This window comes from Micropterus dolomieu, linkage group LG19 (genome assembly GCF_021292245.1).
Source record: "Micropterus dolomieu isolate WLL.071019.BEF.003 ecotype Adirondacks linkage group LG19, ASM2129224v1, whole genome shotgun sequence".
Lineage (NCBI taxonomy): Eukaryota > Metazoa > Chordata > Actinopteri > Centrarchiformes > Centrarchidae > Micropterus > Micropterus dolomieu.
Window position 1 is genome coordinate 15766823 of NC_060168.1, and position 24419 is coordinate 15791241.

Consider the following 24419-nt stretch of genomic DNA (forward strand, 5'->3'; position numbering starts at 1 on the left):
GAGGGGGGGGGGGGGGGACCTGGAGGGAATAAGCAAGCAGAGCCCAAACTACTGCCCACTAATAAATATAAATGAAATGTGGAATCTCTTTGTAGTTGTGTGTCATTGTGTGTTTGTGCTCAGCCATCTGCTGATGAGACATTAGTGAAGAAAGGTAACATTAGTTCAGTTCAATAGCAGGAAACACACACAGACATCAGGGCTATACAAAGGCACTATTAAAGGCACACATCACAGTGGCGCACCCTCTGCTCTAAAATAACATTGTCTCAATCGTAATAAGTGTCACACGCCAAGGACAAGAAAACAAGCAGGGACTGGCCCCCTGATGTTGTAAATCATTTCACTCCGGCTTTTTGTTCTTTGCTTAGTGTTTCCCCGCTCATCCCTCATCGTCCTCTTTCTTCCTCCTCCTCCTTACGGTAGAGACTCAATGAGAGAGAGAGAGAGAGAGAGAGAGAGAGAGAGAGAGAGGGAAACGCCACATGAAGGCATTTATCATGTACCCCCCCCCCCCACACACACACACACACACACACCTTCACAAGGCATGTAGCCTCACTTAAACAAATTCAGAATGCGGCGCAAGATGCATATGTCAAAAATAGTCATATTTTGGCTCTGCAGGATAAACACAAATAAATCCAAACAGCTCCCAACAGCAGCGACACACACTTGAAAATAAAAATCCATGCAGCATATCCAGACTCCTTTAATCCTGTATTTCTCAATCCCCCCTTTGCTTACTTCATCTCTCTTTCTTTCTCTCACTCTTGCGCTTTTCCCTTCTTATCTGGCTCCCTGAACGTCTTGCTCGTGTCTCAGTGACTCCGCCTGCATACCCCGCTGCTGCCAGCACACATCCTTACACCTGACAGCTAGCCAGAGAGGGAGCGAGCTAAAGTACACAGCTCGAAGTCAAACACACAGCAGGAGGCTGAGAAGTAAATGAGTGAAAAAATAAAGGGGGAAAGCTAATAAATGAAAGTAGGGCCGGGAGCTGTGCGCTGTGTCCCTTACACAAACAGAGCAGTTAAAAATCAACAGAGGAGAGGAGAGAGACTGGGGGTGATGTTGAAACAGAAAGAGAGGCAGTAATGGATGACTGTAAGAAGAGAGATGGATGGACGGATGGGGAGGGCTAGAGGAGTGAATGAATAAGAGATAGAGGTACTCACACAGGCAGACATGCTCGCCCCGTTACAGACGACTACTTCCCTGCCTCGTTAGCTCCTCCGCCACGGTGACATTGCTACAGACCCTTCGCAGCGGTACCCCGGGGTAAATCTCTTCCCGTCTGCCTCCTCTCCTTTTCTTCTTCTTCTTCTTTTTTAGTCCTCTGGGGCTCCTTTTCCCTTTCTCCTCTCCCTCTTTCCTTCCCCTCCCCCCTGCGACTCCCTCTCCTCCTCCTCGTCCCTCTGCTACACCTTTTCTCTCCCTCTCTTCCTCTACGGTTGGCTTCCTTTGCTTTGCTCCCCTGGTCCGAAGAGTCTCCTGCAAAGTCCTGCTGTGTCCTGCTCACCGCAAGCAGAGAAGCATGCACTGCCTCTTCCTCCCCTCACTGGCTTCCCATCGCTCTGTTTGTACCTCACTCTCACTCTCAAAAGCACCGCCACTCTTCCACCCCCGCCTCCACTCTCCCTATTTGTCTTGAGTGGCTTCTCCTCTTCCTCGGTTGCTGCTATCTCTGTCTCACCCTCTCTTGTCTTACTGAGGCTGGGAAAAAAGGGACAAACAAAGAGAGGCAGAAGGAAGAAGAGGCAAAGCTGTGCAGCCAATGGCACAAGAGGGAGGCAGAAAGAGCGCTGGAGACAAAGAGTAGAAATAGAGCAAGAGCATTACAGACAGAAAGAGGGGATGGAGAAGTGGGGGTGAAACACAGACACACCCACTCATTCACCATCACACACATACAAACAAAGTGCTCCAGATATAGACCTATGACTTCATCAATTCATGTCCACGTGCAGACACACACACACACACACACACACACACACACACACACACAAGCAAACATGTCTATGCGCACACACGGGTGTGCACATAGTTGGACTTGCTGAGTGCTCCAGATATAGCTTCATGACTTCATCAAGGAGCTAAACGCCCCTGCCGCCCCCCTCGTCCCGCCCCGCCTAAGAGACGGGGGGACTCATTCATATTGAATCAAGCTGAAGGAGAGAGAGAACATTCAGGACAAGACTGGGAATATTCCTCAGATAGATGGATAGAGAAAGAGGCAGGAGATGGAAAGAGTGATGGATGGAGAGAGCAAAGGGAGTCCTACTTTGGAGTCTATGCCAAAACACCTCTGTCTCTCTTCCACCCCTTCCTAATGTTTAGCTCTGATGCTAAACAGAGTTGTTTAACTCTGTGCTCCCTTTCCTTTCACAAATTTTCCTTTCTCCCTTTTTCCCCTGTCACATTATCACTTTGTTTACATAATTAAGAACATACACACACACACACACACACACCACACACCACACACCACACACCACACACACACACACCACACACACACACACACACACACACACACACACACACACACACACACACACAGTCATACATTACACAGTATAAAGGAGTCTGTGAATACTTAAGGAAAGTATTTGGATAACCGAACGTTACATCCATGCATGACTGTTCAACATTTCACTCCAAAACTATGACCATTGATATGTTGCCTCCACTCCGCTTTTCCACAAGAGTTACGGTTCCCGTTCAGTGTTGATAAGTGTCCCAGTTCATCTCCAAAGGTGTTGGATGGGGTTGAGGTCAAAGCTCTTTCCAGACCAGTCAAGGTCTTTCATACCAGATTTGATTTTTAAAAATGTGTTATTACACATTATGAGAAGAACTTAACAACATAGACCAACCAAGATGACAGCACCATCTCAGTCCACTATCAAAGCACCAGCGCTAGGCAGATCAATAAATACAAAAAAGAATTCATGACTCTTTAAACGAGCAAGAACCCACTTATACAAAAAAAAACACTTACATATTGAATTATACAGAGTGAAACAATAGTTAAATAAACTATCAATCACCTTTCACTTTTCATGCTGACGTTTGAGCCCTGTGGCTAGAAAGAAAGCTAAACCGAAATACACACCAGGAAATAGACAGATTTTAACAATAATAGAATGACTGCCTCCTAATACGTGCTGCACAAGTGCAGATCAGACCAGCCATCCCCATCCCATGTTTGGTTGCTACACACACATTCCCTATGTACCTTGATTCCCCTTTAATAAAAAACAAAAAAAAATGTTCCAGATAACCAGATATGTTTCTTTAGAGTATATCCAGCATATATCCTGAATTTAAAGAACATTAATCATCAATCATGATTGATCAGGTTCTCTGGATGCACAGACTTAGATTACAGTGCACTCTAGTGGCAGGACCAAGCTATTCCAACCTCTGGCAAAATATGTTCTTGTCTCAGACGCACACACACACATACCATCCCTCCTCTGATGCAGGATAATATAAAAAACTATTTGCTGCATGTACCGAAAGTGCATTGTGGTCTCAGAGCATCAAATATCTCCTAAGTCATACAAACTCCCAGCCAGGGTACAATCATAGTACATCCAATGTCATGAGCCTGAAACCAAACAGAATAGTCGGGCTATAAACTGCAGATTTTAAAGTGCTGGTGGGAGCAGAGGATGAAAAGAGTGGAAGCTATAATGCTGTAAGAGAGCGAGAGAGAGAGAGAGAGAGAGAGATGTAGTGAGAGAAAAAAGGATAAGAGGGAGAGCTAGCCTGGACCGACCCTCCTCTCTTCTTTCCACTACACGCTTTAGCCATTACCGCTGAGAGAGACAGCCACTGAAAAGTTTCTCAATCCTCTGAGACGGAAGAGGGTGGGGGGACTCTCTTTCTTTCTTTCCCTCTTTTTATCTAACACACACACACGCACACACAGCTAATGTTGTGGTAGTGTTGCAGCTGAGGGAACGAAGAAAGGAAAAAGGAGGGAAAGAAGAAGAGTGGGACGGTGCATCCCACAGCATCCCTCTGTGCGACTGAAAGAGACTATGGCAGCACTTCAAAGACAAAGAAAAAGACCAAAATAAGAGATAGATGGAAAGACACACAGACAGGAAGAGAGAAATAAGAAAAAAAAAGCAAGTTAACAAGACACTGCGAGTATGGGCAGAGTGAAGTGAGATCGAGCCTTTTATACAGATGCTATTTTAAACTCCATTTTCACCCAATCCCTTAACAGCTGATTACACATGCCAGAAGCAGGCGGCTTCTTGGATGGCAAACCTCCACCACAGGATTTATATCCTGCACAAATGAGCCTACATGTCTCTTCATGTCTACATATTAAATATATGCATGCATGTTTATTACATCAGCGCCGCTAATGCTTACAGGTGTGTATAGGCTTTGTGTGAGTGTTTCAGCTGGTTAATGGAAACCCTGAGGGGCAGGCACATATCAATGGGGGCTTAGCTTGTCCCCCCCCCCCATTAGCAGCTGTGCTAGCCTCAGCACACTGTCAGCTCAGTAGTGAAAGGTTAAGACCATGGGACATTGCCAAATGACTGAAGGCCCGTAGGTCCCCAGTCTGGAACGGAAACATGGAGCAATGAGCATAATTATGGTGTTTTGAATACAGTTTGTGCAAATATGCATCGAATAATGAGGTTGGTTCCATTCTCTCATGATTAGTTAAAACTCCTGAATCAGCTTCTAACAGCGAGAATGTTCCACACATGCATTTTACAGTGTGCTACTGTATATGAGATGTATTTGCATATTCGTGTGAACAACAACAACAACAACAACAACAACAACAACAACAACAACAACAACAACAAAAGTTTCATAATAGGATAAAGATGTTTGTTTGGTCCACCTACCTGTCGTGGTCTCGGCCGACGCCCCAGACACGGATGCTGCTAATTGGCTGAGAGTGGAGCAGGCTGCGATCATCTGGGTCAACCAGGGTCAACATGCGATCCTGAAGCACTAACAGCATCCCTTTACCCTGTAAGACCACAAACAAGGATTCACTACATCTGTGGTTAAAAAAATAGATCATTTGAAAAAAAACCAACTGGTTTATACACTGTGTTTATGTGACATAATCTATGGTTTTAACTCTTTAGGCCTCTAAAATCTACAGGCAAAACAAAGGACAGAACGGGCTCTACTCACTGTCTTAATTTTAAGTATCTTAAAATCTTCCAGCCAGAGGCAAAAGTTAATTTAATTTGCTCACAAGTCAAAAAGTACAGTACATTGCATGTAACTGTCTGCTGACACACTGACCTCTCCCCAGACACCGGCGGAGTCTCGTATGTCCCTCCTGCAGTAGGACAGCTGTCTGATACAGTGGTGGACGGCCACACTGCTCCTCCCCTCACACAGGTCCTGTTCTGCCATCTCTACCCAGCCCAAAGATCGCACTGGGAATGACTGGAAGGGACACACAACACACGCAAATGTTTATTTTGTGAAACTTGTAAGGATAGGCAATGGATGGGATCATTTGTTTTTTTTAAATTTTTAGTAGTTCAGTAGTTTTGTCGGTTACAAAATGACTGTGCACAACAAAATAACTGGTGAGATTTCATGAGAGGTCGATACATGGTTCAAGAAACAAAGTGGTCTGACAATTAGACAAGTTATAAACAAGTCAGAGTTTAAAACCACTTTTTCATAAATACAAATACTTAATTTGAATGCCCCGTGACCCTGTACTCAGGATAAGCGGTTGACGATGGATGGAATTTGAATGCAAAAAAGGCAGCACAACCCCATATTTTGGAACAATGCTTCATTGCACAGGAAAAAAGTGTGTGCACAATTACAGCAGGTAAGGTAGTTCAACGCTGAACCAAGATCTCACTCTGACAGCTGTGATGATGCACAAAGCAATAATTTTAATGTTCACTTTCATTATTCTCTTTGTCTAATCTGTGGGTTTTTTGTCCTGTAAAATTTAATTACGGCAATGTCGCCACTGATCTCAGTTATGAACCTGGTAAGAAGATTTTTTCCATAAAGAAACCATGGCCAAATGTACAAAAATAAGATCCAAGTTTAAATAAATGGGCATTTTCCTTTAAACCTCATCCGTATGCTTAAGGTAGATCACCTCATTATTAAACATCATTTTAAATTCTGATTTTAAACTTAACCCACACATACATACTAAAACACAGTAACTCACACAAGGTTCCTCTTAAAGTTGAATTGTGCTTACAGTGTGTAGTGACAGCTACTGTACCATCACAAGCCAGCCATCAGAACAATAATGAGAGAGGTTTGATTGGGGAAGACAACACATGAAATATGAAAGACTGTGTGAGTGTGTGTGTGGACTGCCTCGGGCCAGCCGCTATTACCATCCTCTCTTCCTTTATCTCTTTCTTTCACACTACCACAACAGGGAGCTCTTCTCTGCTGAGGAAAACCTGAAGATAAATTTGCCTGTCACAGCGTCAAGCGAACATGCACTTCAACACACAGACATACACAATCACACATCATCATCATCTTTCTCTCTCTCTTCCACTGACCATAATCTGACTTGCCACACTTCTTCCCTGGTTGTCTGGGTTCCCCTGAGATATCCTAATATCTGAATCTTCTCTTTCACTTGAATTCAAATTAGTCAAGAAAGTACAAGTCAAATTTTCTGTCCTTTGTGATTCAAGTTTGTTCTTTTTGGAGAAAAGAAAAATCCTGATGAAACAAGAAAACTTACACAGTATTTTTGGTGCTTTTGGTATGATGCAAAGTTTGCCTTTATTTTATGCCTGACCAAAAGTGACTTTTTAATGGTGATTAATTTAATATGTGCTATGCAATAATGATGGCCTTTTTTACTATCAAAGACAAATCTCAGACCACTTCCATCCAACCCAATATATATTTTTTGCTGTCATTCCAGACAGATGATGATGTCTGTCTGAGAAAAGATGAGTCCCTCTGTCAGTTTCTCCTCCCGTTCCTCAGCTCATTATCTATCCACTCCTGCTTTCATAGTAACCATCCCACACATCTGCTGGTTGAGCCTTTCTATACTGTATACTGTTCTTCAAGCACACGTACACCACAGCTCAGTTCACAAAGTAACCACTGAGTGGCAGTGCAACAAACAGAGAGAGAGGGAGAGAGAGAGAGAAAAAGAGAGAGGACTGGATGCCAGAGAACAGCTTCATTAGTCATTGCAAACAAAACCTGGGACATTCAGTCTCAAAATCTTTTGCACCAGTTTTCTATGGTTTCCAGGTTTAACGACCTTTTTCCTCAAAATGGTTTGCAGCGGGCTCTGAGGTGCAGTTTCTCTTGTTTGGTGGGTGCTACAGAGGTATTACACAGTCAGCAGCAACATGTATATAAACACTGCTGTATTAAAAAGGTGTGCTTGTGTACAGTTTCAACTGAAAGAAATGTTTTCCTCAGGGCTGAACAAGGCCTTGGTGACTTCCCTTCATTAATAAACACATGATTTGCTGAAAGGCTTGTCTCTTGTTCAACAAATACGATCAGAGTTACTTGATAACAGAACGAAATGTACTCATCAATTGATGGGCGGTATCTGAATAGAATTTGAATTAATGGAGAGTCTGGAATACTATAACCTTCAGTAAATCAGCCGGTTACTTGCCACACTGGCTTTTTACTTTTTTAAGTGATCATATTTAAATTCTGGCACCTTTGCCTGTAATTGTAACCACCTCTAACTTTGCCCCGCCTCCATGACTGTGAGCAAAATATTATTAGAAAACAATACGAGAGGGCGCCTGCCTGCTTCAGTCTTGTATATAAATCAGCACAGTGTGACAGAGTACAACCATAAGCAATGAATGTTTATGCTTTTGTCCATTCACAGAGTCATTTCATACGCAAATGTTTAATATGGTGTTGTTATGATCTTACCATTGCCTCTGGATCGGAGAAGGTATTGAGGTCCACTGTCTCTAGCTGGGCTGGGGGGCTGGAAAGAAACATCAGATACAACAAATAGTCACAGTAAAGAAAAACATCATGGCTCAATCCTTACTACACAAATCTAGTATGAAAAGTCTGAAAACCTAGAAATGTTATATATTTCTCTAGAGTATGCGCATGTGCATTACTTGAGGTTAAGTGATGCATAGCGGAGGGTAGCTCCTTCAAACGCCTTTAGACTCGGATCTGGATAGACTGGATAGTCCTTCAGCTCCTGCAGCAAAACAGACAGATAGACAGATGTTCAGTGTTGAAGAAATATTGTGAGCCAGGTTCAGGTGTAAAAAAGTTTCGGAGACTGATGAAGACTTAACAAAGCATGGTTTATTGAGCCTGGCCGAGGAGATACAGTGTGAGCATACAACAAAACTTTCAATAAATTTTTTTGAAGTGTGTGAATAAATCCAAAATTGTAACCCTAACCCTGGGTCGTCAGTGCGCATGCGTAGGCGTAGCATGTGTGTGTGCAGTGGCAGTGGCAGTTGTCGGCAGCAGTAATGCATGTAAAACTCTGCACAAGACCGGTGAATGGCAGACGAGAGAGAGAGAGAGCGCCTCAGTTTAGCTGGAAATTTACAGTGTAAGTTGAATGAAAAGAGACTGCAGCTCTGCAGCTTGTCAAGATTAAAGCGAACTTCATTTGAGAGATATTCCTCTTTGTTGAATACAAGCTTCAGATTGCCCCATACAGATATTACTGTATGCTGATTTCTATTTAATGAACTGAATAGTGAAAGCAGAGATATGTCGATCACTCCATCATGCTTTTAGGGAGAAATGCAGATGAACCAGAGCTGATTAGGACACAAGAGCTACACCAGGAATGGAAGATTATACCAAACTCCACATTCAATTTTGTTGAATGTGTCCGATTTGTTGATAACAACAAAGGATGAAATTGTGTTTTCCTTTAAATTTAAAAGCATACTTGCAACATTCACAACCATTCAGAACAAACTCAATCAATAAAACCATTAAAGAATATCACAAAAATGTAAATAAATGTGACTCACATTGGCTGCGCAGGTGGTGATATTGAGATTTGGTTCACAAGAGGTGACATCAGTGGAGGGGGTAGAGCGGGACGAGGAGGAGGGGGCGGAGCCAGAAGGCGAGGGGACCGGCTCCACCGAGCTGTCAGATATCAGACTGCTGGGGCGCTGTGGGAGAGAGAGGCAAAGAGAGAGAGACAAACAGGATGGTGGGTACATCGTTGATCACAGCTTTCCAATATATTTGAAGGATTTGGTTATAGTGACCACAGCTACACAAAAAACTTTTTTACAAAACATTCTTAGAGGAGAAATAAGTGCCCCAACTTCTTCAACAACAACAACAACAACAACAACAACAACAACAACAACAACAACAACAACAACAACAACAACAACAACAACAACAACAACAACAACAACAACAAAGACATATGTCTGATGATCATTTTGTATGCTGGCCATGTAACCTTTAAACATATAGTACTATTTTCATTAATATTCAGCAGAATAAAGTTCTGGATTAAGTTCTGGTACAGGATTGAGTGTGTTGACATAAACCATCTTCTGCTTTAATAAAAAAATACTATAACTGAACCTGGGTATGTACTTGTGCACGTAACGTTAAATATAAATATGTTTGACCACAAGGGGCGTTAGGTCAGTGGGTTTCCTTCACCTCGTTGGGTGGCTTGAGGGAGTCCTGCGTTTCCTGTTGTGGGTCATGCTCAGTGTCTGGCTCAATGTTGGGAGATGTGTGTTGGTTGCCAGAGGCAACAGGTCGGTGGTACTGTGTTGTGCCAGTGGGGATGTGCCAGAAATAGACCTCTGATGAGTCTGAGATCTCCCGCCAGCCTGGGGGCAGGTCTCCATCACCCCACACATCTGCTGATGGATAACAGCGATACACAAACACATATTGTATCTGAGTGTTTCACACAAACACACACAGGCGGGCTCGCCACATTTGCACCTACAAAAGGCTACGTATGTACACATACAAACACATAGGGATGGACGCTAAATTTCAGAGATGGTCAGCCTGTCCCTACTTAGTTTCTGTTGTCATAGCAACACTGGGGCTCATCCCCTTTAGTAGGACCCAATGGGCAACAGCATCTCTCCCTTCCCCTCTCTCCTGGTTTTCTTTTTCCCCGTCTACCTTCTTGTATTTCTCTCCATGCCCCCCTTTTTTAGCTATTGCTTTGTCATACTTCCCTGGCAATCATCGCTTACTAAATCCAGCTCTTTTTTTCTCTTTCCCTTTTGCTTGCTCTTTCACACCCTGATATCTGCAGCATCATATCCTTCTGTCCATCTTCATCACTCTCTGCGCCAAAAGGTGGCTCACAGGGGCCTTAAAGGTTCCAGCAGTATTGCTGGAGTCACTTTGGTTTGGTTAAGAAGAGGCTTTTGGTATATTTCCAGATCAGACATTCTGTAGGCGGTAGGAGGAGGGAGCGAGAAAGAGAGGGAATGAAAGGAGGGTGTAATAGAGGCATGATTAAAGGCTGACACAGATATGCAAATTTTTAAAGACAGATCAGATGAAAAGACAAACACACACATATCGAACCTGTGTCCTGTGGAGTCTGAGGAGAGGGTGTCTCCTGGGACAAGGTGGTCCAGCTGGAGTCCTCATCCTCTGATGGAGTGTCAGGAGTCAGATCCATTCTTAAGCCCACTTTAGGGAGCCCAGTCTCCTGTTCAGGATCTGGCAGGGAAGGGGGTGCCCGGCTCCTGATAGGAGTGTTCTTATCTGTAGCCCGAGCCTGTTTAGGGGAAGAAGGTGGGTACTGCTGAAGGAACTGGTTCTCATTGTTGGGGTGCAGCTCCACCTTGATCACCCGGGGCTGAGAGCTCCGAGGGGGCTTTGCAGGACTACGTGGACTAGCCTGAACCTGGGCACAGAGCTCCTGTCTGACCTGGGCTGGAGCCTGGTTCTGGTTGTTTGGGACCCACTCTGGGCTATTTGTGGAAGAGGAGGAGGTGGAGGAAAGAGGGGCTTCAACAACCACTGGTAGCAGGGGCTGCCTTGGTGTCGGTGTGGGGTCATCTTCCTCTTCCTCCTCCTCCACCACTGGCTCCACCTCTTCCTTCTCTTCCTGGCAGGTCTGCTTGCCGCTGGGCTTCTCCTCCTTCTGACTCTCCCTCTCTTTGGCAGGGCTGGCCTGCTCCTTTTCTGGGGAAGACTGCTGCTTCTTCTCCTCCTTGTCCTCTTTGTTTCCCCAACTGAGGTCCAGATCCCAGCCCTTCTCATGGTACTCCAAAAAGCTCTTGGTCCGTCTACGGAACGGGGGCAGCTGTGAGTTGTCTTTTCCAGATTCTAGCCAGTCAGAACTGGGGTTATTGATGAGATCGTTGTGAATTTTGCCCTCTGTATTGGCCCTGCTCAGCTCCAGCTGCTGACTTTCAGCCCGCCTCTGCATGTTGGCCCCATTCTTGGCCAGTTTGGGGTTGGTTGTATTAAATAGTGAGGAGGAGGACGAGGAGGAGTAGAGGGCAGAACTGGAGGAGGACTTGGTGGGGAGGCCCCTCCCTCTGGTTACAGGTTGGTTTTTAGAGGGCAAAGCTAAGTTGTCACTTATCCCCATGGCGCTCCGCACACTGGTCATTGCGTACCTTTGACGGCTCTTTGGCAAAGTGGCCGAACTTCCGGTTTCCATGGACTCCTTGATGACATCTCGCCCAAGCAGCTGGTTGTATGATGAGCGAAGGCTGAGGGAGTTAGGAGGGGTGGTGGAGGGGCCACTGCGATTGGCCAGACCCACATTAGAGGGTGAGGAGCCAGAACGGGAGAGAGGAGGGGTCTGTACTGACATCATGGCTGACTGGAAATACACTACCGTGAGAGAGCTGATGAGAGAGGAGACACGCTGTCAGAAGTCATATAACAGTCTGTGTCAATTTTCTTATTTTTACATCACACAACATGAAACCCAACACAATTTTTGATAGGGATCTCTTTAAATGGATTTATGGTCAATGCCAAGGGTTAACGGGAGTCCCAACATAGATAATTTCGACGTAGGTTTTGATTTATAGTTCAGCATCAGATTACACTTATTGACAGTACCAGCAAATCTAATGGATGTATCATGCTTTAATTACGTATATTGTTTGTTGATAATGATGTAGTTTGTCAATGATCATCCATTTTACCAGTCGGACTGTAATGCAGTCAGTCAAGTTAATTTTTATTGATTGAGTTTCATTGGCATGACAAGTCAAATCAGGTAGATCTGAACATAAATGAAATCTAGATACATTTAGATTAAAGGAATAGTAAGTGATTGTAATCCAATACACTTTTTGTTAAATTCAGCAAATATTTCCTCCTTGTTTTCTAGCTCTCTGATTTGTGTGATTGAAAAAAAAAACCCTGGCTCTGTAAATGGAAAATAAAAAAGTTAGTTAGTGCTTAGTGGGAGAGAGAGATCTATACATCGGCACATTCAAACATGCTGGACTCCAGGCACTGTGATGAGGGAGAGATGGCCGAGAAACAGCCAAAGAGGAAAAGGTCTGAAGAGTTTAAACAAAGAAATTCCATGACAAGGCAAGGGCGAAGGTGTTTCAACGCTGGACAAACATCACAGATTTGAAATGTAACACTGAAGGGAGGGGTGTATTTGTTTGGCAGTTGAGTTAAAATATCAACAATCCTTCTGCAGAATCACTTACTCTTAATTAAAGTAAATGTATCATAATAAGCTGATTCTTTATGTGACCCTTTTCTGGATACTAATGTATTTGCTAATAAATTTGCTAAATGTGTGCTTAATGAATTAAATTTAAAATATCACGACAGAGATATTACTTTTAGATTTCCACATTAGCTCACATATCATGTTCAGAGTCCTCACGCTCTGCGAGATTATATTGGAGAAGAATAAAAGAAGAAATCAAACTGTTTCATTAGATTGTTGAAGACGGAGAAGGATGTGTATGTCACTTTCTATTTTCCCTGACTCCTTCAGACTACACCTGTGGTTGTGAGCTTCATTTATGTCTAGGTATTTTTGTCTGCCAAATGGTTGGTCACTGGGTTAGTATATTTTTTTAAAGCTTTGTTTCTATGGCCTCTCTACAAAAAAAAATACAATATAATGTTTTTTTGTGTCATCCCTGGCTCAAGGCCTCTCTGGGTGTCTCTGACATCATCACAGATGGGTGACATCAGCAAGATGAAAAGCTCAGTACTCAACATAAAGCCATTAAAACATCTTGCTCTTTGCACTCTGTGGCAGCAGATCAGCCAGTCTCAGGGGCTTTTATTGATACGATATGGTGCAGATTATTTTCTGTCCTCACGTCTCTTTCATACATAAGGTGTCACTGTTGACGTGTTAAAAAACACACTTCACGAAAGGCATGAAGCTGGATTGCATTTGCATGATATTGGGAGTGAGTCAGACCCTTAATGTATTCATCTAGGACTGACATTCAAAGTCGGGACTGATCATCAGCCAGTCTGCGGGGAGGAGAAGTGGCAGCCAGATCCTGCTAACTAGCTAGCCGTGTCTCTTTTATCTCTGGGTGGATCCGCCCTGTGATGCTGAATACAGACAGATGGATAGCAACAAATTCAGGGGCAGAGAATCATTATGATCTTATGACACAGCACTTGTATTTGTTGCATCACTGTCACTTCCAATTTGGCTACAACCCTGTGGAAAGATGGCAAACAACTAAACACAGATACTAGAAAATCATGCCCAGGCACGCAAGCATAATGTGTAAACATCCTGTCACCCAATCATAAAAACACACACACACCTCAAACAATGCTGCAGTCATCATCAACGCCTTTTCTCATGGCTCCACATGGAAAATACCAACGCAGCAGATTTTAAAAGCACAATAAGATCTTGGGAAAAAAACAGAAGCAGGATGTTGGAAAGAAACAGAATCCCTGGGCAGTACACTTTGTTCATGCGGGGCCACTATCTGCTCCCCTCTCCATGGGTGACTGTCTTATTGTCCCTGTGTCACTGAGCCAGAGAACCACAACAACCTGTTTGTGCTGAATCTGCACTCACGCTCACAGGTCTGTGACTCAGACACAAACACAGTGTCAACAGGTGCAAACCTGCACTGAACTGTGCGGTCTCATCAGATTACTGGCTATACTCAAATCAGCTTATATTGTAGCACCAATTTTTACATTATATTTTTGGTCTTATGAAAACCTTTCAAAATAAGATGATGCCAGATATGCACTGACACCAAGCTAAAAGCCTCAAAAGCTGGAGATACAAGCTTTCCAGTAGACAGCTACAAATTGTGCCTTGATCCACTGAAGCTGAAAATCACAGCAAATATTTTGCGTAACTTAGAGGACGAATTTCACATCCTGACAAAAAAAACAAACAAACAAACAAGGAGTAATAAGCAAACAGCATTTCATCTCCCCATTGTCCCTTTCTTCTATTAAAAAAAGATGTTCTGAGTTGCAGACAAACTGGATCATCTAGACAAAGATAGTGGCCTTTACTTTCTTCTTTCCCCTCATCAATGCAGCCAGATCTCCATTAGTTAAACAAAGTGGGGCGAAGAGAGGACGCGAGGCGGAGTGAGAAAAAGAAAGGATGGTTATTAGAGGGAGAAAGCGAGGAGAATGACACAGCACTTTGCTGGACAGTGGGGCACAGTTAACACACAGAGGTAGTTAAACGGTTGTCCTCAATAAATCTGTTGTGCTCTCCAACAACAGAGTTCAATCATGAGATGCATGGGATATTAGCAGCTGGTCACAGGACAGCAGCAACCTGTACACTAAATAAACAGTTATGTCGGATTAAACTAATCTAGTTTGTTTTTTTCCTGCTGCTGCTTTTTCTCCTGTGCTCTATTATTGCTTGTATTACAGTCAAATTTACCTTATATGAAAGATAATAAGCAGATATTATAGAAGGCATGCCCTGTCCTACAAATTTAACCCACATGCATGATTAAAAAAACACCGAATACAAACAAAACATGTTGACAGACAATAAAATGTTCCCTCTCTATTTGTGGAGCAAGGTGTCAAAACAAGATCCTTGTCTGCTCTGGTTGTCTGTCCACAGGGATTAACAGACTAGATCGTTTTATACCTGAAGGTCACCCTAAAGAGAAACATCAAATTCTTATCACTCCACATCAATAAGATGCTTTGGAGATTAGATCGTTTCTAGGTATTGACAGAGATCCCGGCCTGTCAGAAGAAACCATCCTTTATCAACTTACTTCCCTCTGTAATGCCAGGCCTCTCTCCTCAACTCTGAATTGCACCCACTGCTTAAGAAATGAAATGCAACAGATGAAAGCACAGGCTGGAGAGAAAATTAACTTGAAAAAGTCGATGATGTCATGGGTGGAGTATCCTAGCCCCTCGCTTTCTGCTTCCACCTTAATAAACTCCCTCACTGATATATCTTAAGCAGCGTTAGATCGTCTTTAATTCTGCCTCGACGCTGAAGATGCACATATGGAGTTGCCAATATTGCGGAAGCAAAGCTATGGATGCAGTAAATCTATAGCATCCATCCCCATCACCACCGCCGCACTGGGAGGGGGGAGCGCATCCCACCGAGAGCATCTATTTACATCCACTCACCGCTTTGGTCAGCCTCCGGGCTTCTACGCCTCAGCTCCCGCGACGACACACTCACACACTAGTGAACAGGGCCGAGGTCGACAGCCGCTTATAAGTGCCAGTCCGCCCGTATAGCTGCAGCCGGCCGCCCGTATTGGATCACATCACATCATCCGCCCTCCCAGCCCGGGTCGGTGTTCACTGGCGGCCAAGCTTGCGCTTTCTCTCTGCGCCAGAGGATCCCGGAGCTGCGCGGCGCTGTGGAGCTCCCACAGGCAGCCGGCCAATCAGAGCCGCGGACGCAGGACGCACGGCGCATGGAGGAGACGCAATCACAATAAATCTACCGGTGTTATTTTGCAAATCAGGTAATGAAATCACACTTCATCAGTCTTACGTCATGCAGTAGAAATATGAATGGTTTAGTACAATAGCGGCCTGGTGAAACGGTTTAGTTCTCTTTGGGTACATATTGTATGAAGACTGACTGAAAGAGGTCCTAAAACTAATGTTACCATCTGTGAAGTTTTCCATACAGAGAGAATATATACTCCAGACTATACTTTAGTGGCCTAGTGCTTAATTAAAATTAAGATGATTGTACAGATTACAATACTCTCTGCTCCTTCAATTAAAGGTACTTAAAAAATAACCAGACAGCCATAAAACAGCCTTTTATGATATTTTATTATTATTTAGTGTGTGCGTATAACAGTAGAACCTCCTCCTCATTGTGCATGAATATTCACTTTGGCATATGTATATAACAGGTTGGACTATCACACAACATGTAGTAATTTCCCTTTGTTCTTTTATAGAGGACAGACAGCACTTAACCATTTCACATATTCAGAAACTGAAATATCAAAGGTTAAAATGTGACACTAATGTAAAGCACTTTGTCATTTTCAGAGGTGTAAACTCAGCAATACAGTTACAGGGGGCAAAATGATTATAAACCTCTTTTTCATGTAGTTGATCCCACATTAGTAGGGAAGGACAGACGTCACCATCTGAGATTCCCAACCACCCCCAAAGGCACCTGAATCATGTTTTCTTATTCACAAGAGAACTTATGACAAAAAACACTGTACAATATAAAAAGAAATAATAGAAATGCTTGTATATCTCATTCCACACATACTTTTGTAAGACCTGGTCTACAACAACTCATTCAGACTTATAAAAAAAAACTTGAACATAATAACACACCTACACTCTAATCCAGATTTCTTGACTGGTGAAAATACATTCTGTGCTGGCTAACTATCCTATCCCGACAGTCCACTGGCACATTCCTCCCTCAGTGCTGTGGGGATGGAGGTGAAGAGGCGCGGAGGACAGCGCTGTAGGGACACACAGGCTCCCGGTGCTCCAGGAGTGAGGCAGGAAGGGAAGCTTGATGGGGTGACTGTTGAAGTGAGGGACATGTCTGGACAGGGAGAAGAGAGGCTGCTGGAGCTGACCATCGGCTACGGGGAAGCATGGAGCTGAACGGATGGAGCGCAACACTGCATTTTCTGCTTAAGAGGAGAGGCAGAAAAGAACTCCATTCCTCAGAGATATTATCACTGTTGTGTTGGCTCATTAAAAGCTTGCCACATGCAGTGCCATCACTGAATGACTAACACAAATGTGAATCTTTCCAACAAAGCATGTGTGCTTACCCTTACTGTCTGTGTCATTAGGAGGCATCAGTAAGCTCTTAGCCTGACTGTTGCCAGCTCGAGCGGCTCGTTTGTAGTATTCAATCGCTGTCCTCAGATTCTGCTGTACCCCAAAGCCGCTCTCAAAACACTGACCGAGGTACAGCAGAGCGGTGTCGTCCTGCACACATGAATGAAAATAAACATGTTTTAGCTATTTAATCCTACAGAACAATCTTTTTTTTTTTATGTATGAGAACATGACCTGCAATTTGCTCAGACTGACAGGCAAAATTAGACCCTAAAGTGCTTTGTAGCGGTAGTATTGATGATAGTATTACTTCAAGACAACCGCAGCAGAAAGTTGCAAAAACGTGAGTACAGTTGTTTCACAAATAAGCTGTGAAAATAAATAAGCAGCTGATGGTGGGGACACACGGTTTCCTCATGCAGACTGACTGAGATGGTACACCAGGAGGGGAGGTGAAACCACAGCCATAAAGCAGTAGATAAAACTCCAGAAGCATCTAGAAGGGCACTCACTCCGCTCGCTGCTGCCATCTTCAGGTACTGGACAGACTTGCTCCCGTCTCTCACCTGTTCCTGGGAGTAGACCGAGGCCAGGCAGACCTGAGCCTGAAGAGGGAGAGACACGTACAGTTGGTTCACTTCTGTAAGGATACACCAGCATCAAGTGATAACAAGGGATTCCTCACATGCACCCACAGTAACCCAGCATGGCAAATCCATATGAAATGATTATTATATTGTTAATGTTTCATTTTATGCTCTGACTCCCTCCAACTGTCCAAAAACATGCAGGTTAATTGGTGACTCTAAATTGCCCTTGGGTGTGAATGTAAGTGTGAGTGGTTGTTTGATTTTATGTGTTCTCTGATGGACAGGCGACCTGTCCAGGGTGTACTCCATCTCTAGCCCATTGTCAGCTGGGATTGGCTTCCCCCCGCAAACCTGTACGGATAAGCGGGTATAGATTTACTTTTACTTGTGACCATTTGTGCAAGCATGCCCCATTATCATATCCAAAGGTATTGGGTTCATTCACTCCCATTAAATGACATGATTTGACTTGATTAGTCAAATAGTTGACAGACAGAAATATAATGTAATATACTTTGATAGTCAAGTGTTCAGTCGTTTTTGTGAATAAAAATGCCGAACACTCTCTTGCTCCAGCTGGTTTCGACTAAATATTACATTTGAAGTTATCACCTTGGGCTGTTTTTCATTTTCCAGCATTGTGTGAAAATTTAGAGACCAACTGATTAAACAAAAGGTAATCTGTCCCAGTAAAAATAATAGTGTAAAAATACAGCAAAGTGTCCCAGTAATCTACGACAGTGTGACAGAAAGCCAGCATGCACAATACCAGGACCCTAAAACACTGAAGAACCAACTGGAATTCAGCAAACATTTATTGCAGTATTTATATCTGTGCTTTTCATACTGTGACATGTCAAATTGTCTTCTATGCAAAAGGTCTGTATATAAATGAAGTACAGTATAGTATCTCATTGCTCAATAAGAGCAAACTGGTAAGGCACTGCTGGGAAATTATTTTTTCAGGTATTGTTAAACAGTACTTCAACTAGAGTTACAAAGGTTTCTATGAAAGAATTAAAAAGCGTTAAGATCATTATTTCACACCTTGGTGAGTCCAGCTGCAGCAGCCTGTTCCAGAAAGCTGATGGCCACATTCAGCTCCTCTAAACTCTGGTGCCCTCTGCTGGTCAGAAGCAGCTTTGCATACCGGTACTGAGCCTGTCTGTGACCCCCAACGGCTGCCTGCTGGTAGTAATACAGAGCCTTGACGAGAAAACAAATGAGATTTATCTCAAGACTTATTTCCGACATAGAAGAAGAGTAAGTATGAAGATTTTTCAGAATGATGAAACATTCAGCAAACAAACGACTGCTGTCTGGTTTCTCACCTTGTCGTTGTCCTTGCGGACTCCTCTGCCTTTCTCGTAGCACACCCCCGTGTTAAACTGGGCCTTGCTGTAACCCTGCTGAGCTGCAGCTAAAAAACATGTAAAGGCTTCTTCGTAGTTCTCAGTCTTGGCACTTTCTAGACCTGCCATAAACAGGGAGATGAAGATGTTAGCTGGGGGCAGAGGAAAACAATTGTGGTTAATTTAAAAAAAAAAAAAAAAAAAAAAAAAAAAAAAAAAGAGAACATGTGACATTTGGTTTGTGTAAAAAGTGACTGTCTAGAGTAGGAATGAATTACCATTATTTGGTGTGTAACTGTGTCAATAAATTATTACCAATGATATTGAGGACAACAGGAATGCTGGTGTCTCCCACATGTCTGAGGTCCAGTGCTGCTCCTGCCAGCCTCTCCTCATCAGACATGTCCTGACAAATAAAAAGAGGGGGGGGGGGGGAACGACAACAATTTAGTCAGTCTTTTGCAGGGATGACGTAAAGGTGCTGCTTTTTGTTTTTTTTAAGAAAAATGGCACACTGGAGGAGATAGACTTTCACCTTGTCATTAGCATCTTTAGTCTCTGTGTTGTGTTGGTTGGCATCATTCTGCAGAGGACAGGATGCTGACAGAAAGGATTCCTCTGTCAGTCAGGCAAGAAAAATGTATTATTATCCTGCTCCCACAAATACCAGGTTAACAAACTTTTGAGAAAATACTGTTTTTAATTATTCTTTCAACTACGACCAGCACAAAACAGAGATCACACCGTGTAAAGAAGAATCCTGGTTCAGAAGTGCCCCCTGTTGGTGAGAGATGGAGCAGCCAGCAGTCAGATGGTCCTCCTCACTGCTGCAGTGAACACTGCTGTCACCTGTCCTGTTGCTGCTACTACTACTGCTGCTGCTGCTGCTGCTGCTGCTCTGAGCTGGGGACTGATCTTGGTTCTGCCTTTCTGGCACCCCTGGCAAACACAACACACTCGTTCCTCTGGGCAGGACATCACGTTTAGACACTGGAGAAACCAGACAGACACAACAAAACAAAGTTTCTGAGTAAAATATTAAACAGGGAAAAGAGTTTGGGGTTTAGAAGGTGAAATGTCAGTGGGCCTATTTCCTATTTACAATAATGCAATAAGGACTCACAGATCTCCAGCAGGATGCGGTAGCCACACTTGTGCAGGGTGGAGGGTGCAGTCTGGGCTCCAGGGATTGGACTCGGCTCAGTGCCTGAAGAGAACTGCGAGTGGATCCTCCTGCAGATCTGCATGAACAGAACTGCTGCTGCGCCCTGTGGAGAAACATTAGCTCCACTGTCATTGCTGTCACGAGAACATGAGATGTGCACAGCTACTCCAGGTACCATCATAATGTATACCAGGAACAGCCAAACATGTGCCAAGGGGAGCCAACAGTCCAAACAAGACTCAATACGCTGATAGGCCCTCTTTGAATTCGAGGGAAGAAACTTATCAGTTTGTGCGTTTACATGCACACAAAAAGCAGGCTATGCAGAGAAATCAGGTTAAGAAGGAACTTGAACAACACATTTATATGCTACTGCAGTAACCTGGTTGCAGCAGCATGACATTGGTTGGGATGAAAACCTGTTTGCTCTCCTTGATACATTGTTGGCCACCTATGCTATATACTAAAAAAGCAGTTAGCAAGTGAGACCAGTGCTAAAGGAATGAAACTGCTAGTTGCAAATGGAGAAATGCCATCTCATATTTCAGCAAAAGGTCAAATATGCCACAATGCCTAATTCATATTTGTTCAATAGCTGCATTTACTTTTACTTGCTACTGTGAACTTTGACTAGCTTCTCCTCTGAGTAAAGAAAAAATATTTAGATTTGAGTGTAAAACGTATGTTTGTGTTAAATTCACAGAGCTTGGAGTATTAAATAGACAAGTGGGGAGATGAGTACAGTAGCACAGCCTTGTGTGATTGCAGTTTTGGAGGTAGAATAGTGTTGAGAGGTTGTTTTAGTGGCTGTTTGTCATGAGGGTTGAAGATGCGATCACGATTTGCTCTAAATCCATTTTTAATACTAATAACAGCTGCCATATTTTACATGGAAGCCAGGCCATCATGCACTAGTTTTCCAGTTTAAAAATCCTTCGTGACCAGCCTCCTAACATCTTTCTTACAAATTTTGATGAACGGATGACTGAAAAAGATGTCCTGGACATGATAGTAGATAATGTAGGTGTTTTACATTTGAACATGTAACAATAAAAGGCATACCCATCCCACAGCATCCAGGGCTGTGTAACGTGGAAGCTCAGCGTAGCCAAACTGAAAGGTCCCCTGTTTCTTCCTCCTCTCGCCATCGTCCTCTTTCTGAGAGGTGACTGAAAAACTGCACAAAGAAAATATAACAATTATATGTCTGTTTCTATTTCCAGTCTTTTGTATTGAGGAATCATAGAAATACTCCGTTTAAGGCAGATGGCTTTGTTTCTGCTCCCTCAACTAACCCTGTTTGCGATTACAGCAGATGATGCAACCAGCTGAAAGAGAGGCAGTGAGCGTGTTATGAGCAGAGAACGGGTTCAAAGAAGGGGTAAAGGAACAAGAAAGGATTGGGATGAGGGTCACTCAATACTTTTCTATTTCTTTCTTCTTTCTTTTTAGGCTTTTATCATCAGAGAGAGAAAAAGAAAGGACGGAGGTGTGGAAAGTACCCGCTGCCAGAGGAGTGGCGAGAAGTGGAGAGGGCAGTTGAACTGTTGATGACCTCGTCCTCCACATAATGGTTCTGGGGCAGTCGCAAGGGGGCGCTGCCATGGCATCGATGCAGAACTGAGAAGTGGTGGGGAGACAAAACCAGCTGATATTAGACATTAATGTCCAATGTTTTGAATTTCAGGAAGCCTCCTCTTCTACTACTTGACAAGTCAAAACATGTTCCGTAATTTCCTAATAAATCCCTAGGAAATGTCCTGGAAAGAACAATGTACAATAAAAGACTAAGTATGGAGAAAGAAGGGACTGATATCTGAGACAGATATTTCAGTTTAGTAACTTTCTTAGTTTACAAGCAGTCATAGCAATACTCCATTTAAAACACAAATAAATATTAATTCATTATTAGAAATTTTATTCTCCATTTATGCTAAATTGTTTGTTTGACTGTGGACATATTTCACATGTTTGCATGTGCGGTTATATCTGCAGCAGCACTTCTGCAGTTTTATGCCTGTAGAGAAGATGTTGTTGTTTTGTGTAAAAAAACAAATAGTGTGATCTGCTTGTTTAACTTGTGTACAGACTTGAATAAAAATACGTGTCATTAGGAAGTGTCAGCGTATTGTGCAGACAAAGATGTAGTTTTGCAGTACAATAATAGAGATTTCCCAAAATACCTGCATACAGAGATTATGTAAATATGTCGTAATTAACAGGTAAATTAAAGGCATGCCAACTAAAACGTAACAGAATACATAAATCCGGACATTGTTAACGTTATAAGAATAAGGGTTAAGATAAAGGAAGAAATTAAATTCAGAGAAGGACAAGCAGCTGCTGAAACAGCAGTACGTAAGAGGAGCTGACTTGGACCAAAATAAACCGGCAGACGGTGTGAGTTACAGAGTAGAAACTAGAGAAACTAGTTAAGTGTGTTTAACATTAATCGACTTCACTTGCTGTTAGCTAACCGCAATAAACGGCTAAAGCTACGCCACACGGGAACTAGACACTGACAAAACTAAACAGGGTTTATTTCTTAATAAAAGCGGCACTTTATAATAATATGAAGTAATATAATTAATCTGCGTAAAGAAGCCTGGCACTGCGTCAAAGGCGGGGTTTCTCTAGTATCAATGACATTTCTCTCACCTCTTCCAACAAATCCTTGAACTCGCCACATGGTTCGTCTTGTACAATGCAGCTTTATTATCTCCGAACAGCCATGTTTAGATACGTCTGGGGGTCGTCTGACCCCCAAAAGAACGGCAGCAGCCGGTTCTTCTTTAAGTCGGTTCACGCAACGTAGTTCAGCTTCTGGTAAATAAAACCCATCCCGAGTTGTGTTCAGGAGACCAACCCGGAAGTGTTTAGGGGTGATTACTCTGGTGACGCAACTTCTTCTTCTTCTTTAGTGTTTCTTGGCGGCTGGCAAGCCAGCTTAGAGCAATACCGCCTCCAGTTGGACTGGAGTGTGAAAAAGAGAATTTATGCTAGAATAAACAAACAAACAAACAAACAACCAAACCAAAAAACTAAAATCTTTTAGCTAAATCAGTTTCTTTGTAATAATGTCAAATCTTGCTTGCTGTTTTCCCCAGGAGACCTGGCATTGAAAAGTCATGATGTTTTGCCTCCTTAGTGACTGAAAAAGGTGATTTCTCTTGATTTAGTATTTCCTACAGTGAACTAGTAGCTACATGTTCGACTGTTTCTGGTTGGCTGCAGTTGGGTGTGTGCCTATTTTATAAAATATATGGCTGCGACCTGTATGTCCTGTATTCTCAGAGGAGTGATTATATTTCCCTCCCTTCATTTCCAGCCCACTATCCTCCCAGCACCAATATTGTATATTTAATAGATGTCTTTCAGTTTCATTACTATCCCAATGTTCCTGCCATATTGATTGTGCATGTACTAATGAATGTCTTTACTTCATTTTTGCTTAATGGAGATTGTTGGTCTGCATGCTTAATGAGTGTTTGTTTGGCCGAACTGAGCAGGTGAATGCCTGTGACATTTATCTATGATAGATAAAAGCTTCATAATTTATGTGGGTAAAGCAATTTTCAACTTTACCAATGTCTTTTTTTTCAAGTTGCAACTATACAAAGGCAGGGGTGAAATCATACGCAGACACAATAGACTTCAAAAACATCCCGGATTAAGCACTCGGCAGGTGGTCCATGTTCCGAGCTGTCAGCACAAGACTCTGGGAAGATGGAAGTGGACTCTTTGCTGTCTATTGATGATGCTTGGTGCTCAAAGATGGACACTGTTTCCCAAATGTCAGATTGTTCATTGTGAAGATCAAACTTTCATATTATCATCTGGTGGTTGCTGTTTATATTCACTCCAGAAGCAAATTCAGAAAATGCACTGTGGAATGTTTGGGGTGTATATGTATATAAATAGCTATATATATTGTTTTAGTTTATTTTTTATGTTACCATATTTTAATATAGGCCTACACTTATAATAACAATATATGTTGTGTGTGTAGCATGAAGGAACTAGAAATTTTGTTTCGTTATGTAGCCTTGTGCTGTATTAGACTAATAAACC

The 24419-nt window shown here is 42.9% G+C and overlaps 2 protein-coding genes across 9 annotated transcripts in view; both read right to left on the reverse strand.

Moving 5' to 3' along the window:
• LOC123957429 (amyloid beta precursor protein binding family B member 2) overlaps nucleotides 1-11826 on the reverse strand; it is a 33800-nt gene extending 21974 nt beyond the window's left edge. For 3 of the 6 annotated variants that reach the window (XM_046030211.1, XM_046030212.1, XM_046030213.1), the window contains exon 1: nucleotides 1179-1336. In XM_046030211.1, the coding sequence (XP_045886167.1) occupies nucleotides 1179-1190 (12 nt within the window). In that variant the 5' untranslated portion in view covers nucleotides 1191-1336. Of the gene's footprint in view, nucleotides 1-1178; nucleotides 1337-4889; nucleotides 5018-5301; nucleotides 5449-7920; nucleotides 7979-8120; nucleotides 8207-9005; nucleotides 9153-9663; nucleotides 9873-10560 lie in introns of those variants that run through there. The other 3 variants (XM_046030208.1, XM_046030209.1, XM_046030210.1) reach the window with 3 other exon arrangements.
• A 4408-nt stretch (nucleotides 11827-16234) lies between these two features.
• Nucleotides 16235-23227, reverse strand: dele1 (DAP3 binding cell death enhancer 1). Of its 3 annotated transcripts, none has more exons than XM_046030406.1 (12): nucleotides 23007-23227; nucleotides 21851-21968; nucleotides 21411-21525; nucleotides 20307-20451; nucleotides 19928-20173; nucleotides 19719-19783; nucleotides 19499-19589; nucleotides 19163-19305; nucleotides 18879-19037; nucleotides 17754-17846; nucleotides 17232-17391; nucleotides 16235-17084 (listed from the first exon to the last, which is right to left on the reverse strand). In XM_046030406.1, exons 1-12 carry the CDS (start codon nucleotides 23035-23037, stop codon nucleotides 16831-16833), a joined length of 1620 nt encoding a protein of 539 aa, XP_045886362.1. In that variant the 5' UTR covers nucleotides 23038-23227; the 3' UTR covers nucleotides 16235-16830. The 3 variants fall into 3 exon arrangements, with proteins under 3 accessions (XP_045886362.1, XP_045886361.1, XP_045886363.1); XM_046030405.1 differs by having other exon boundaries at nucleotides 19719-19801; nucleotides 23007-23226; XM_046030407.1 differs by lacking the exon at nucleotides 23007-23227 and adding an exon at nucleotides 21644-21676 and having other exon boundaries at nucleotides 19719-19801.
• Between the last annotated feature and the right edge of the window lie 1192 nt (nucleotides 23228-24419).

Coding starts and splice junctions, on each gene's coding strand:
- dele1 (XM_046030405.1), bottom strand. CDS start 23,037: ATGTGGCGAGTTCAAGGATTTGTTGGAAGAG. Junction 19,590..19,718: donor CTAAAGATGCTAATGACAAG/GTGAAAGTCTAT, acceptor TTTATTTGTCAG/GACATGTCTGATGAGGAGAG. Junction 17,085..17,231: donor TAATGACACAGACAGTAAGG/GTAAGCACACAT, acceptor CCTCTTAAGCAG/AAAATGCAGTGTTGCGCTCC.